The sequence below is a fragment of the Pollachius pollachius genome (assembly GCF_949987615.1).
Source record: "Pollachius pollachius genome assembly, chromosome: 7".
NCBI classification, from domain to species: Eukaryota; Metazoa; Chordata; class Actinopteri; order Gadiformes; family Gadidae; genus Pollachius; species Pollachius pollachius.
In genome coordinates, this window is record NC_136940.1 from 7,791,684 (window position 1) to 7,808,850 (window position 17,167).

Genomic DNA, 17,167 nt, shown 5'->3' on the forward strand with positions numbered 1-17,167 from the left:
TCTACGGATATCGTGCTCTCAACAGACAACAGTTTATGACCATCTTCTCAGAGAAAAGCCAATTATACGCTTAAGAGCGACAGCAGCAGTCAGAACAGCAGGAAGCACACACGCTTACTTGTGGTCGTCTTCGCTTTGCCAAACAACAAGTGGAGGAGATAATAAATATGCAGTTCAGAGAGAAACTCTCATTGTGGTTTTCTGAGTACCGTTTTTGCACCGTTTTAGGGTGACTGAAGTTACTCTACTGCAGGAGTCAAACCTGGCCACACTTGAATCCATAAGTAGACCCTAAGTACCAACTAAGTCAAACATCTATTCCACTATTTAGGACTTCAGCAGTTTTAACCAAAGCAACTCGCAGTGACATTTAGATACAGGTCATTAAGTAGCAGGTAGGGTTCAGAGGTCATCTTGCTGAAGTGGCGTATTCCCACTATACTATACTGGCCCGCCTCGACATGGTTCAAACTGTCATGGAAGCCTAACGGCTGGGATTTGCATTTCCATGACAACCGGGCTACCCGCTTCACAGTGTGTGTTTAACTGATGACACGCTTTTATTAAGTCGATAACATAACAACACACACACTATTATTGCCTATTTAGTTTAATATTATAGGCAACCATAGCATCGGATCGATTTCTTTGGGAGACATTTGATATATTTGTGTTGTTTCAGACACAAAAGTTATCCACAATGATGAATTCAGTTTGATGTTCAATATTCCCCCTTTTTTGCATCCTAATCCCCATAACTCATTGAAAGCCAATTTATTTCAGATAAGTCTTGTTTACACATCGGACAATGTTTTACACAAATTCCCCCCAGTGCTACACGATGTCCTTGACATTTATTAAAAAAAGTGTTGAATATCAACATCAGCCAGTCAATTATCAGCGTTATCATGCCACAGTTAAAGGTGACACATTATTCCACCAGGTGTGAATGTGATAAGCCATTACAAGCCGTTTTGGAAATCGGCCTCATGTGACATCACAAGTGGGCGTGACCACCTAAATGGGTGCTGGATAGATCAGTCTACCAGCCTACCCAGTGGACTATAGAAAACGTTGCTACTCTATCCGTCATACATCTAGATGGACACGCCCACTTGTGATGTCAAAACGGCGTGTAACGTCCAATCACACTCACACCTGGTGGTATAATATGTCACCTTTAAACACCGACTGCTGTCCAGTCTTTAGCCCAGGACTAATCAAAAGAAACCTCTCCTATTTACAACAAGCCATTGTGTCTTTGAACGTACCTATGGCCAGGGTCATGACCTTGAGCTTGTTGCGGACCAGCTTCACCACGGTGCTCTTCTGCAGCGGCGTGGACCGGCAGCACAGCACCGAGCGGCAGCTGCGCGCCACCTCCAGGAACTTGTCCTCCAGGCTCTTGTCCAGGGCGTAGGCCAGGGTGCGGCCGTCGATCACCAGCCCCAGCCGGTGCACCAGGAAGGGGGTGGCGGCGGCGTGGGCGGAGCTGGAGGAGGATGTGGTGGTGGTGGAGGAGGACGGAGGGTAGAGGGGGAAGGCCGACGAGAGGTCGCCGTGGAAGGCCGGCTGCTTGGAGGGGTGGTCCGGGGAGGAGGAGGAGGAGGAGCAGAGGAACTTGGCCTGGATGTAGAGGAGGCTCTCCTCCAGGAGCGCGGCGCACGCCTCCTGGTGGAGGTGGGGGGGGGGGGGCAGACGGGAACCGGGTCAGGGGTCATCGGGATGAGCGGCGAAATGGTGAATTTAAACAAATAGTAGGTCTTCGAGTTTGGCATACATTTAAAGGCTGGTGTTTGGAGGAGACTAAGCCTAAACCTAAAGACTAGTGTTTAGATTAGACTGAGTAAGACCAAGCCTCAACCTCAATTTAAAGACTGGTAGTTAAACCCTCAAACTCTGCCTAAACTTCTAGTTGTCAAGGGACACTTCCCACAGTATTCAAGGAAAAGACTAAGAACTGATGATAAACACACAACAGGGGCGGGGCCACACGGGGGCCACATGGGGGCCATGGAGTCTGAAAAGATTTAATTAAAAAAGATCCTGAACGGAAAACGGTGTAAAGAACGCTGAAATTTATGCACTATTAGTTTGATCTAACTTTGACTTATTATTTAAAGTGTTATATTTTGACATTATGAATAAATATGGCACTTGAAATACCACCCCCCCCCACAACACCTATATCAAGTGCCTAAAGCACGGGGTAAGCAGGGCACTGTTAAGTCCTTCAAACGGTAAAATGTCTTTCTGATTGGCTGGGGGGCAAGGGGGTGTGGAGTTCAGGATCATACCTGGACCCTACCAGCACTGCACCAGGACCATGCCTGGACCCTACAAGCACCGGACCAGGAATCTATCTGGACCCTATCGGGGCCATTGAAGCCCCGGACCAGCACAGTACCTGGGAGTCTGCGTTGAGGGTGAGGATCTCCTCCTCGGGGTCTAGCAGCTTGCAGGCGTAGGCGATGTTGACGGCCGTCTCCTGTTTGTCCCCTGTCAGCACCCATATCTGGAGCCCCGCCTTCCTCAGCGAGGCGATGGTCTCCGGGACGCCGTCCTGCAGCCGGTCCTCGATGCCTGTAGCCCCTGCACAACAACACCAACACAACAACTCAGACATAAACAACAACACACCGACAATAAATAAACACAACACACAACAATAAACAACACACTGAAAATAAACAACTCAATAAACAAAAATAAACAACAAAACACTGATAATAAACAACTAAATAACAAACACAACTACACATACAATAAATAAGTAAACAACAAAGACACCAACACAGCAACAATAAACATCTATAATCAATAGTAAAATCAAACAAATAACCCAAACACCTACAACTTACAACAAACACATATTACAATAACAAACACACTCAAACATTACCCACATTTCTAAAATATTTCCTCCTCTTATCTTAACCAAATACGTCCACTTAATAAAACTACAACCGTTAGTATCTGAACTCGTGATCATTTGTAAAGAGTTCCAACTGGTGATTCCTCTGTAGTGAGTTCTAAGTCGTACCATGCAGCATAATGCTCCACTACTAGTCGTGTAGTGTAGCAGAGAGCTGTGACTGAAGGCCCAGGACTCTACTGTAAAGAGTTAGACCATCACACCACCCTGGCCACTGGTCCTGCCTCTGTGGCAGAATGAGGACAGCGCTGTGAGTGAGGGCCCAGTAGTTACCTAGGAGATGGAGATCCGTCTCCAGACGCAGGGCCGACTGGAAGAGCCTCTCCTCGCGGCCCTGGATGGCCGTCTCAGCCTCCAGGTGCCCCTGCAGCCAGCAGGCATACTCCTCCTTACTCAGAGTCTACACACACACACACACACACACACACACACACACACACACACAGGGAGACAAACACACACACACACACACACACACACAGACACACAGGAGACAAACACACACACACACACACACACACACAGGGAGACAAACACCCACACCCACACACACAGGGAGACAAACACACACAGGGAGACAAACACACACACACACAAACACACACACACACACAGACAGACAAACACACACACACACACACAGACAGACACACAGGGAGACAAACACAAACACACACACACACACAGGGAGACAAACACACACACAGGGAGACAAACACACACACACACACACACACAGGGAGACAAACACACACACACACACACAGGGAGACAAACACACACACACACACACACACACACACACACACACACACACAGGGAGACAAACACACACACACAGGGAGACAAACACACACAGGGAGACAAACACACACACACACACACACACACACAGGGAGACAAACGCACACACACACAGGGAGACAAACGCACACACACACACAGGGAGACAAACACACACACACACAGGGAGACAAACACACACACACACAGGGAGACAAACACACACACACAGGGAGAAAAACACACACACAGGAAGGCAAACACACATGAAGAAAACAAACACACACACAAACACAAGAAGAAAAAAAAACAAGACGACACACACACACACACACAAACGAAGACACACAGACAGACAAAGACAAACACACAGACAAAGACACACACACACACGAAGAAGACAAATACACACACACAAGAAGAAGACAAACACACACATACACAAAGACAAAACATAAACAAAGACAAAACACATACAAGACAAACACACACACACAAAGACAAACACACACACACACAAAGACAAACAGAGGAAGAAAAAGAAACAGACAAAAGACAACACACACACACACACACACACACACAGATATGAGCACAAGAGAAGAGGGCACAGAGTACAAATCCGTGCCGTCAGAGTGGAGATGTTTCTTTTTTTTTTTTTCTTCCTACGATTCAACAGAATCGATACATGCTGAGTATATGAGAGCTTTCAAATTGTGTTTTATCACTTTCACATGTTGATGCACTCTTAACGAGGGAGAAAGAGACAAGAGGAGGAAGAAGAGATGGCAAGAAGGAAAAGGGGGATGAAAAGAAGGGCATAAAGACAGGAAGAGAAGGGAAGCAAAGCGAAGGAGAGGGATGGAGAGAGAGAGAGAGAGAGAGAGAGAGAGAGAGAGAGAGAGAGAGAGAGAGGATTGCTAAAAGACTAGCGAGGGACGAGAATGAACAGAGGAGGCCCAAACGTGACAGAGGAGAGAGGGAAAAGAGTGAGAGAGAAGAAGGAAGAGAGTGAGGGAGAGAGAGGGAAGAGGAGGGACATAATGAGACCAGCCTGTGAGAGTATAAATTAGGAGGCTGTGAAAGCCGGCAGATTGTAGCTGAGTCACTGAGATGGAGGCTGGGGAAGGACCATGTGGGCACCATAAAGACCCCGTTCCCCCCCTGCTGAGCGGCCGTCCTCCTCCACAACACCCCACATTCAGCAGGGAGGACTGGGTCCAGGGCTGTTTTCGGGGCTGGCCATTGCTTTATTGGGCCTCAGGTTGCACTCTAATTCTAATAAATGTCAATATCACGATTTAAAAAGGTCGGCAAATCTACTGTACATCTCCAAGGCAGTTTTACATTTTAAAATGCAGAAGTCACATTGTGCGAAGAGGGGGGGGAGAGGGCAGCAATATAATAACTACAGTCCGCCTGACTGGATAAACACATCTTTATGCACGTTGTCCATCATAGGTTGCATTGATGTTATAAGCCAGAATGATATGGAGTCATTAGCCACGCAAGACCATCATGATATGCAGAGTGTGCGTTTGCTGATAAATATCAGCCTGGCCCTGGCTGGCCAGAAATTGATTTCCACATATGGGTGCGGCCTTACTCAGATAAAATATATCCAGCCTATCACATTTAATCATTAATCTTAATCTATTTTCTTTTGCTGAATCCGGTTGGAAGTAAAGATTTTCTCCTCTGAGAAAAAGCCTTTCTGCCAATTTCTGTTCGTCATCTTTTAACACCACCTTTCTCTCCTTTCATATAAAACAGTTTCAAACGCTACGTCTTCTGCTACACTCTCCAAGGGCACCGCCATTGTCGGGGGAAACTCTGCAGGAAACGCTGTTTATCATACGACACTGAAACTCCCTCCCCCTAGTGCTAATTGGGCCCCATCATAACGCAAGTACTGGGAGAGGCTTTCAGCGGGCGAGGAGCCAGACTGATCTGCCGAGAGAAACAGAATGTGAACTCAGCTCCTGACTCATAACTCCAGTCTGGATATGGCCCGGGATCGACCCACGGTGCATTTCTGGCCCGGCCTCCCCCTACCTTCTTGGCGATGCACAGGGTCCGAAGGCCGTCAGCCGCGTATAGGTTCAGGTAGCTCTGAGTCTTGCACAGAATCTTTCTTTGGCGTTTTCCTTTGGAATTATCTACCGTAGAGAGCAGAAAAAAACAAAGAGTCAGCCCACGTTTTCAATGGAAGGGTCAGAAAGGAATGAGAAGATTTATGCAGAGAGTGGGAGATGGAAGGCGAGGAGAGATGGAGGAGACAGGAGGATAAAGAGAAGAGGGGATGAACGTAACAGCAGGAGGAGGAGGAGAAGGAGAGGAGAGATGGAGGAGACAGGAGGATAAAGAGAAGAGGGGATGAGCGTAACAGCAGGAGGAGGAGGAGAAGGAGAGGAGAGATGGTGGAGATAGATAATTCAGGGGTTAGGAATGCATTGGCAGATTTCTGCAGAACATCAGAGTTCTTCCAAGAAGAACGTGGAGGCCATCTGCTCTTCACGCTTCAACCGATCGCCAAGCTGGCTAGTCGCTCTCAGACGGGCTCCTCCGAGGCAATCTCTCTCCATATCATCTGAACTCGCCTGGCACGTTGGCTGTGGACAGATTACTTACTAACCAGCCCTTCTACACCAGCACATGGACTGGGCTGGACGGCATGAACAGCATCATATATTAATGGCAACTAACTAGTATTTAAGGTGGATAGTCTAGTGGTAAGGGTGACTGGTTGTGGCTTTGAACCCCAATGTCCACAATCTTACTTTTACCGTTTTCTCTGAAAACAGTATTTTCAGAGAAAGAACCTTTTCCCCTACCTACAATCACATTTTAATTTTTATGTCTATTCTACAGCCATAGTTGGATTTCGAACTCAATACGGTTATGCTATTTGGGAATAACTTTCATTGGCTTTGTTTTGTGCTACCATTGTACGTGCAATTCTCCTTCCAAACATCTCTAGAAGGAGGGATCCCTCTTTTGGGCTCAATTTCAAGGTTTCTATCCCCTAGGTTTGTATGTTTTTTCTCTTGTCCTTCAGAGGTCCTTCCTAATGTGGGCCCATGAAGCCCTTTGAGACTGCAACTTTGATTCAGGGATGTACAAATACAATTGACAGGAGTATTGACACATCTACATGCCTTTATGCTTCTCTTGATTCTCACTGACCTTGGACAACTAGATAAACAGAATCGGCAAACAAAGCGTCTAGGAAGCAGTACTCGGGACCGTTAAAGCTCTCCAGCATGTGTGGTGGAGTTCTGAAGCGTTTCAATGTGCATCTGCTCCAACATGAGGCCGTATCCACCCATTGTTCCCTGCTTCAATAGGAAGTGGCCCGGGCTAAAAGTGCGTGCTTGCTGAAAACATGTAAATGTATTCGGCTGTAAGGGAGATAAACATCTTTAATATGTCTCAAAGAATGTTTGTCGTTCGTCTTGTTTTGTTTGCTTTAGAGAGACGTTTCCCCGCCAGTAATTTCCCTATGATCATATATGAGGGTGAGGGTTAGTTCAATATGAAGTGTGCAAGCACGCTACTGTGTGTGTGTGTGTGTGTGTGTGTGTGTGTGTGTGTGTGTGTTTGTGTGTGTGTGTGTGTGTTCAGTCAATATCCAGTGTGTCTGTTTGACTGTCTAGAAGGGAGGTGGAGGAGAAGAAAAGAATCCCAGAGAGGAGGAGGAGAGGTAGGAGGAGACGAGGCCAGAGAGTTGGAGGATGAGGATAGGGAGTAGACTAGCGAGGTCAAGGAGGAGGAGGAGTCTAGCGAGGACAAGTTGGAGGAGGAGGAGGAGTCGTCTAGCGAGGTCAAGGAGGAGGAGGAGTCTAGTGAGGACAAGTTGGAGGAGGAGGAGTCTAGCGAGGACAAGTTGGAGGAGGAGGAGACGACGACAGGGAGGTAAAGGAGGAAACTAGCAATAATTGGGAGGAGGATAAGACTAGCCAGGACAAGGAGGAGGAGAAAGAAACTAAGAAAATACCTTCTATACAAGACAACATGACTGACGCCAGGTCCATATTATCACTATCAGTACCAGGTACATATTGTGACTATCAGTACCAGGTACATATTGTGACTACCAGTACCAGGTACATATTGTGACTACCAGTACCAGGTACATATTATCACTATCAGTACCAGGTACATATTGTGACTACCAGTACCAGGTACATATTGTGACTACCAGTACCAGGTACATATTATCACTATCAGTACCAGGTACATATTGTGACTATCAGTACCAGGTACATATTATCACTATCAGTACCAGGTACATATTGTGACTATCAGTACCAGGTACATATTGTGACTATCAGTACCAGGTACATATTGTGATTATCAGTATCCTGTGCCATATTATCACTATCGGTACCAAGTCCATATTATCACTATCAGTACCAGGCACATATTGTGACTATCAGTACCAGGTACATATTGTGACTATCAGTACCAGGTACATATTGTGACTAGCAGTACCAGGTACATATTGTGATTATCAGTATCTGGTCCATATTATCACTATCGGTACCAGGTCCATATTATCACTATCAGTACCAGGTCCATATTATCACTATCAGTATCAGGTACATATTGTGACTTTCAGTACCAGGTACATATTGTGACTATCAGTACCAGGTACATATTGTTACTATCAGTACCAGGTCCATATTGGAATGGGTTAACCTAGCAATTGTAAGTGCTTGGCACTTGTTCTTATGAACATCTTTACTCTACTGACAGCGATACATTGTTGTTTCCCTTTCTTCTGAAGAATGTTCTTATTTTAAGTTGCTTTAGATAAAAGCGTCTGCAAAATGTCCTAAATGTAAATGTAACATCTGTACCAGGTACATACTGTTACTATTAGAACATCAGCAACGGTATTTTTACTAAAGGGAACAAAAACAATTCTAAAATAAAGTGCTAGAAAAAACCAGCACTCAGTGATACGATGACATTACATTAATATCCTAAATATTATCTGTGTTGCGTTTATTTTTTGCGAGCAATTTTTGCACACGTGCGTCATTCTTGGGCTGATGAACTACACACTAGCTGACCTATTTTCGGCACATTGTAAAAAAAAAAAAAAAAGAAGTGAGCTCAGAGAAAGCACGCCAGCTTTTAACAGAGGCGAGGCGCGGTCTGTCTGACAGATACAGGTGGAGCCCAATCTGCAGTTTGTTTTACCCTTCCTGTTAAAAGAGGAAAGAAAGAAAAAAAGGATCTGACCCAGAGGAGCATTCCTGCACCATGTGTTCCTCAGCTCCGGAGCGTTTCTCAAAACACACAATCAAGCCCCAGCCGACGGTTCGGTTTAACAGTTAAACCTCCTCACGAGTTACATTTTGTTTAGAGTTTCTATTGGCTTTCTGCCTTTTGTGTGCATAAGGTATTGAATAACACACTCAGTCTCAGGCTCTTAATTTGTATTCTTTCAAATGTTTCAATTTTGCTTTTAATTATTAATTTGCTTGATTTTCTTAGCATTATCTCTTGTTCTTTAAGTCTAAATATTTATAGTTTCTTTGAGGATTTAGTAAAGAGCTGTATAAATAGAAAGTATTATTATTTTATTATCATCTGAAACTATTCCTAGCAGTTTCTGGTCCTCTGATAGCATTCTTGGCAGCCCTCGATAACGGGGGGGTTTGGGGATGGGTCTTACCACAACCGAGCCACACGAGAATAAACATACATCTTAATATAATAAAGCTTTCTTTGTCCTCTAAGAGAACCAGTATCTGCTTTAGGATGATTAAAGTCACACCATAACAACCCGGCTTTGAACACCAGAGACACACTTCAAACACAGAGACCTAAAACACTGCTGTTTACCTTCCCCTTGCACCTTGTTATTAAAGTCACACAGGCGGACGTTTCTGGCTGAATGGAGCCATTGTGGGGGTCCGTGTTCCCGGCAAAGGCTCTGCTCATTCTACGCTCTAATTGGCCGTTTTAAACACCAATGGCAGAGCAAAGTACTGAGTAGTCTGTGCGGAGGAGGACACGCCCAGTCTACCATTATAGTGAATATCTTAAAACAGCTGAGACGCACAGTGTGTGTCGGGGAGGGGGGGGTGCTAGCTAAGACTCTGGGGGGCTACGGGGTGCTGGGGTGATGATGTGAGAAGTGTATTACTTTAAAACCCCCCCTCTGTAATGATCCAGGGAGCAGAATAGTGTGAATATTTTAACAAGGCAGAGACTTCCGACTGGAAAATGTCCTGGTTTGCCCCGGGCCACTAAAATTTTCCGTAAAAAGAAACTTTTAAAAAACGACGAAGCGACAGTGTCCGACACACCAGCCAGAATTCATCTCAGTGATGGACGAAAGAAAAAAAAACATGAAGCACGTAAAACCGTTTCTTTCTCCCCCTGCGTCGAGGAATAAGAGAGAGAGAGACAGAATAAATATCACAAAGTGAGACAGGAGGACGTTTCCGTAGCGATGGATGGCGGCTAGAGAAAAAATCCTCCCATTTCAGTTTACAATATTTATCCAGTATTTGCAACTACAATTCAGATGGGCTCCGGCCGCTCCTGGTTGCAATTTCCCCCCAACCAGGCGAACAGAATGCGCCTCGAGAAGCCAAGATGTCTTGTAATCACGTGTGAAAAAGGAGTATAAAGTCCTCACTCCCCTCAACCAACAAGAACCAGACCACTGAGACAACAGCCGACCAACAGTAGGATTACGCACCATCGTGCAAAAACAATAACTTGCATAAAATATATAATAATAATAATACCATTTCATCATTTAGCAGAAGCTTTAATGCAAAGCAGTTTGCCGTGATGTTAGGTACAGGCCATTAAGGATCAGGTAGCCGTTTTCTTTTCTCAAGGAACCCTACAATGCAAGTATAATGTACAGTGGGGATCAAACCCTGTTGTTCTCTATTTCCGTATTACACCCCACTATACCCTGCCCCACATTGAGTGTAAAGTAGAAGCCAACAGACCGGAAAATCATGTTGACGTTCGTTCATGAGGTAAATGAACAGCACAACCTCTGAGGTCTTGTGTTACTAACCCAGGAGCTGTGTGCTGTGGGAGGAAGCGGCCAAAACAGTTCCTTCCTTGTAGAGGGCTCTCTTGTTGTTCTGGTACCGCCACAATCTGTGTTGCCTGGCCTCTGATTCCCAGGCAAGACATCTGGTCCGTGTGTACACAGTAGGAGAGGTAAAGAGCCTCCTCTGCGGCTTTGGTCATTGTGCGCGTGCATAGTGTGTGTTTTCGTGCATGCTTGTGTCCACCGATGGGCGGATGTTTAAGAGGAGGTGTAAAAAGAGCACAACAGAGACCAGAGCGTGTGGAGGAAGTCAGGACTCTTTTTAAGGGGTTCCAATTAAAAGCCGGGTGCTGGAAGGTGGACCTCGGCATAAAACACGAGATCTCACTGGCTGGCCGGTAGCAGAGCTCACACGACCTTCCTGCAACACGAAAAGCTAACACACTGCAAGCTGAAAACTAGGCTACCACAACAAAGAAAGGGTCAACATTTGGTCCTGTCAAGTTTGACAGCCTTTTCATCATTTGCCGTCATTCATGCCTCATTGTTCTGCTATTCTCCTTGCCCGTTGGGGGTTATAGTAAGGATTCGGTTGAGGTACAGGGAGAGAGAGAGGGGGGTTAGGAGGTGTGAGAGAGGGGAGTGGAGATGGGAGAGAAGGACGGGGAGACCGCTGTGGGGGAGACTTCTCCAGGGTCAGGGTCAGGAAGTGAGAGGGGTGTAGATAAGGGAGTGATGGTGTGTGGGGAACAGGAGCAGATAGGGTGAGGGTGTGAGAGAGCACTGCAGAGAAGGGAGTTGGGGTTAGGGTGAGACACAGAGAGAACCGGTGCAGGGAAGGGAGTCGGGGTGGGTGTGTGAGACAGAGACGGTGCAGAGCAGGTTCCTACCGGTGAGCGGGGGCTTGATGAGCTCCATAATGGCCGAGTCGGCCCCCTTGGTGTAGACGGTGATCTGGTCGGTGAGCGGGTGCCGCACCACCACGGACATCCTCTTGCGCGTGGAGTCGAACCCCAGCGTGTGCAGCAGCTCGAAGCCCAGCTTGCCCAGGTGGGGCAGCTCCACCGTCACCTGGTCCGGCAGCCGGCCCACCAGGGAGCACTTGTAGGCCCTGGCGGCGTACACCAGCGCAGCCTCGTCGGGGGACTCCGCCTCGTAGCGCAGCTCGGCGCCGCCGCTGACGCCGACGCCGGCGCCCCCCTTGGCCGCGGGGCCCTCGTAGCCGGGCGGGACGGGGCTGAAGTCGGCCTGGAGCCCCGCGCCCCCCAGCCGGGACCCCTCCTCGTCCAGCTTGGTGAGGGTGCTCTCGGCGGAGGGCGAGGACAGGGCGCTGGAACAGCCGCGCGTGGAGGAGCGGTTGGTGACCAGGCTGGAGGAGGAGCTGCTGTTGGAGCCCGAGGTGAGGCGGCTGGGGGTGAAGCGCTTGATGAAGTCCTCGATGGTCTTCACCGGGGACTTGAGCTCGAACCTCATCCGCACCTGGAGGAACCCAGAGGAACCAGGAAGGAACTTGGTTCATATTTAACCGTAAAAATAAGACGTCAAAGTAAGTGACAGTTACGGCGAATGTGTTAAGACACGTCAGGACCAGGAACGGGTTAGGGCATTTAGTTCCACAATGCATACAGGTTATGCTCTGTACTTGGCTGGGAGTCAAGCTTTATGTTTTTTCCCTTTTATGTGGTTTATTTGCAAAGCGGTGAAACGATCACATTGTGCTGTGATACCACAGAATGTTTTAGATTGGATTGTGATTAAAGAAATTTTTTGCTTGAAAGTCCATTTAACTTACACATTGTAAACTTTATTGCGCATATTTCCCTGCCTATGGATGTGTAAAAGGCTACAAGTATATCCTGATGATTATACCTAGTTCACAGGATTTACCAAATGTATGGGTTAACTCAAAATATTGTACAATTGGGTGGTGTGTTTGACAGAAAAGAAAAGATAATGTAACTTGTATTTAAATGAGAAGCTTTGGGAAGAGCCACAAGATCCCAGTTATAACAATAACAAGTAAAAACGTACATGGGAATATCCTGTGATATCCTGCAAGGCAGGGGGGGGTGTGTGTATTGGAGTGGTTAAGGTGTTTGACTCCCAACCCTGTCTGCAGTCTACCTGTAGGCCTTCTGGAGCAAAATGCCTCATTACACCTACCTGCGCCTTAATGACGTGTATCTGAATTCACTGTCTAGTCACAATGGATTAAAGAGTAAACGGTTAGTAAATAGCAACAAATTAAACAGTAACTAAAGAACAAATTAATTATATGAGTGAATAATAAAACGCTGTATTGGCCATGTTTCCCTCCAGGTTCCCCATGGTGTAACCACAGCTTGGGGGAGCGCGGCATGGTTCTCATGTATAAATCATCCACCCACCGGCCCCCAGAGGCATCGTCCCACCAGCTACACCTCTGCTCAGAGGCCCTGGCTCCCAGGGGTGTCGTACCACCAGCCCTACCTCAAGGTTATCGTACCACCAGCCCTACCTCTGCTCAGAGGCCCTGGCCCCCAGGGGCATCGTACCACCAGCCCTACCTCTGCTCAGAGGCTGAGGACCTCAAGGGCATCGTGCCACCCGTCCCTCTTCTGCTCAGAGGCCCACAGCACAACAAGGAGAAGAGACAAACTGGAGAACCGCCAACGGAACCATTGATCAAAAGATAGCAGGTGTAAACTTGACAGGTTTTAGCTTCTTCTGCCTGCACCCGCTAGCCGATAACCTCTAAAAATGTGAACATAGAATGGATATATATAATCTGTCACATTATGAATAATATCATTTAATGTATAGGGCCTCTGGGGCGGTAGGCCAGGGAATTGAGAGAGAGAGCGCGACAGCGCGACAGCCACACACACAAACACACACACACACACACGATAAACAACGCTTAGAACCACGTGGTTAATTTTAAGCACAGAAGGCCATTCAGTTCAGCGTTGTTGTGGTGTATAGTTAGGGGGCACAGCTAATGCAATGAAAAGTTAACTATGGGTAAATAGAGGACGTATTGTCAGAGTCTATCTATGAAGGCCTTGGAGGAAACCCCAGAGCACAGTTAAAATACCACGTTCCCTATGCATTGGATTATGGATTATTATTTTGAATGTGTGTGGAAACAACAATCATGGCATAACCTTGTAGTTTACAATACATTCTATTGAGCAGTGCCATTATTATGGCCGTTTCGAAATGTAGAAAATCTTCTAAAAGGCATTTAGAAATCCTTTAAAACATGAGAAATGTTTTCCCACAAGAAGAATGAACCATGTCTTTCTGACTCCTGTAGTCACGCTAACATTTTTGTAGCTAATCCAATTTCAATTGTACGCTCTGATTAGTCTCAGCCTCACTTACAATTTCTCGGGCTAAACCATCCGCTACAATGACTACATGTAACTATGGCTGAACGATTCATCAAATTCAAACCGACATTGCGTTGAAATAGAACGAGATTTGCAAACCGCATAGGCTGTGATTAGAAAAATATACTTTCTATTTTTTTTAATAATTTTATTTTATTTATTATTTTGGGGGATTTGTTACTGTTACGGAGTGGAGTCAGTCATGTTGTGTTGGTCATACTATATAATTATTTATTGCTTGTTTAGTGAACAATACAGAACATAAGGAAATTTAAAAAGGAAAATCACAGATTAAATCGCAATATTGGTTTTATTATCATTTCCCCAAATCGTTCAGCCCTACCTGCAACTATGGTAACATGTACCGGCAGTTATCTCCTTTAGGGACGGTCACGGTACCTTCTGCCGAGGCTGGTCCGGGGACGACACTACCACCGTGTTGCAGATGGTCAGCGCCACGAAGAAGTCGATGATGTCGGCGAGGTCGGAGGGCAGCTGGGACATGGGCTGGCGGTGGAAGTGGATGAAGTTCAGCTGGCTGCCCCCCTCATTCACCTTGTCCAGGAGCTGGGGGTCCGGCGTGATGTCCTTCTCCTGGGGGCAGCGGAGGCGGAAAGAGGTTAGAGTCAAGGTACAGAAGTGCGTTTGTCGGGGCAGTAGGCAAGCATATTAAAGTTTCATATTATACCACCAGGTGTGAGTGTGATTAGCCGTTAAAAGCCTTTTAGGAAATCTGCCCCTTCTGACATCATCGCGTGTCCACCTAGATGTGTGCTTTATATGTCAGTCTACCAGCCTACCCAGTGGACTGTAGCAAACGTTGCTCATCTATCTAGCACACACCTAGGTGGACACGCCCACCTGTGATGTCAGAAGAGGCAGATTTTCAAAACGGCTTGTAATGGCTAATCACGGTATAATACGTCACCTTTAACATGGTCACATACTTTGGACATATACCAACTCGCTGTGTGTGTACAGACTTTCTTTTTGAAAAGGTGGAGGATTTATTATGACAATAGGGATTTTTGGACTTGCTAACCATGTATCACACAGGGGACAAGTAAGGCTGTGTTCTACCACGCCATGCTAACCATGTAGCGCACCGGGAGCGAGTTAGTCTTTATTTAGCCGTGCTGTGCTACCCATATAGCACACAGAGCGAGTGAGCCTGTATTTTAGCATGCAGTGCTAACCATGTAGCTCACATAGAGCAGCTGAGACTGTGTTTTAGCATGCAGTGCTAACCATGTAGCTCACATAGAGCAGCTGAGACTGTGTTTTAGCATGCAGTGCTAACCATGTAGCTCACATAGAGCAGCTGAGACTGTGTTTTAGCATGCAGTGCTAACCATGTAGCTCACAGAGAGCAGCTGAGACTGTGTTTTAGCATGCAGTGCTAACCATGTAGCGCACAGAGAGAAAGTGAGCCTGTATGTTAGCGTGCAGTGCTAACCATAGGGCTGCTGAAGGCAGTGTGCTTGGACAGGATGCTGGCCCTCTTAGCCTCGGCGCGGCTGCCCGTGCGACGGTGGGACTTGGTGCTCTGGGAGCGCAGGACCACGCGGGCGCTCTGGTGGCTGCCCACGCTGTCCCGCCTGGGCAGGGTGCCGCCGCGCGACGGGCACTCCGCCTCCTCCTCAGACTCCAGCTCCTGGTACATGGCTAGCCGCCGTGCTGGGGGTAAACACAGGAAACAGGAAGTCACAACCAAGGTTTTCCTTTATTATTATGTCAACACCATGTGTGAAACAGTCACATTTAACGATAACAACGTGTGAAGAAACAAGCATCACAAATGCTGTTTTAACATTTGAATTTAGCACATAGGACCTAGCATCTAGCATCAAAAACCTACAACCTAGCATACACCTCAGGCATCCATCACATAGCATCCACCACGTAGCATCCACCAAATAGCATCCACCAAATAGCATCCAGCAATTATCCTCTAGCGCCCAGCCCCTAGCAACCAGCCCCTAGCTACCAGCCCCTAGCTACCAGCCCCTAGCTACCAGCCCCTAGCTACCAGCCCCTAGCAACCAGCCCCTAGCAACCAGCCCCTAGCTACCAGCCCCTAGCTACCAGCCCCTAGCTACCAGCCCCTAGCTACCAGCCCCTAACACCCAGCCCCTAGCTACCAGCCCCTAGCTACCAGCCCCTAGCAACCGGCCCCTAGCAACCGGCACCTAGCAACCAGCACCTAGCAACCAGCCCCTAGCATCCAGCACCTAGAATCTATGTTCTAGAATCCAACCCTTAGCATCCACTACCTAGCATATACCAACTACATGAACCGCCAACAATTGCGTCACGTTTATCTATCCTCAAACATCCGTCCTTTGGCATCCATATCCTAGCACCAACAATCTAGCATCTAGCACCTAGCATCCGGCACCTAGCATCCAGCACCTAGCATCTAGCACCTAGCATCCAGCACCTAGCATCCAGCACCTAGCTTCTAGAACCAAGCAACCAGAACCAAGAATCCAGCACCTAGCATCAACAATCTATCACCTAGCATCCAGCACCTAGCATCCAGCACCTAGCTTCTAGAACCAAGCAACTAGAACCAAGAATTCAGCACCTAGCATCAACAATCTAGCACCTAGCATTCAACACCTAGCATGTAACACCTAGCATCTATCCCCTAGCATTAAGCACGCAACAAATGACGTCCAGCCCCCTCGCACCTACCCTCTAGCCATCCATCACCTAGGGTCAACCGACATAGCGTCATCACTCACCATTTGCATCATGGGAGTACTCCACGCCGGCCACGGTGCAGCGACGGAACACCATCTTGTTCTCCGTGAGCGTGCCGGTCTTGTCGGAGAAGATGTACTGCATCTGGCCCAGGTCCTCGGTGATGTTGAGGGCGCGACACTGCAGGTGCGTGTCCGTCTCCTCGTCGTACAGCTCCGAGTCCTGGTGGATGAAGAACACCTGGCAGATCTTCACGATCTCGATGGAGACGAACAGGGAGATGGGGATCAGAACCTGGGGGAGGGGAGAGGGGTGGAGGGAGAGGTACAGAGGGAA

The 17,167-nt window shown here is 47.3% G+C and overlaps 1 protein-coding gene across 2 annotated transcripts in view; it reads right to left on the reverse strand.

Annotated features, from left to right (window-relative positions):
* The window catches only part of atp10a (ATPase phospholipid transporting 10A), a 41,091-nt gene that overhangs the window by 12,707 nt on the left and 11,217 nt on the right, over positions 1-17,167 (reverse strand). For both annotated transcript variants that reach the window (XM_079739164.1, XM_079739165.1), the window contains exons 7-14: positions 16,873-17,125; positions 15,582-15,802; positions 14,525-14,719; positions 11,642-12,230; positions 5,774-5,877; positions 3,209-3,335; positions 2,408-2,592; positions 1,272-1,671 (exon numbers count right to left, since the gene is read on the reverse strand). In XM_079739164.1, the coding sequence (XP_079595290.1) occupies positions 1,272-1,671; positions 2,408-2,592; positions 3,209-3,335; positions 5,774-5,877; positions 11,642-12,230; positions 14,525-14,719; positions 15,582-15,802; positions 16,873-17,125 (2,074 nt within the window). The remainder of the gene's footprint in view (positions 1-1,271; positions 1,672-2,407; positions 2,593-3,208; positions 3,336-5,773; positions 5,878-11,641; positions 12,231-14,524; positions 14,720-15,581; positions 15,803-16,872; positions 17,126-17,167) is intronic.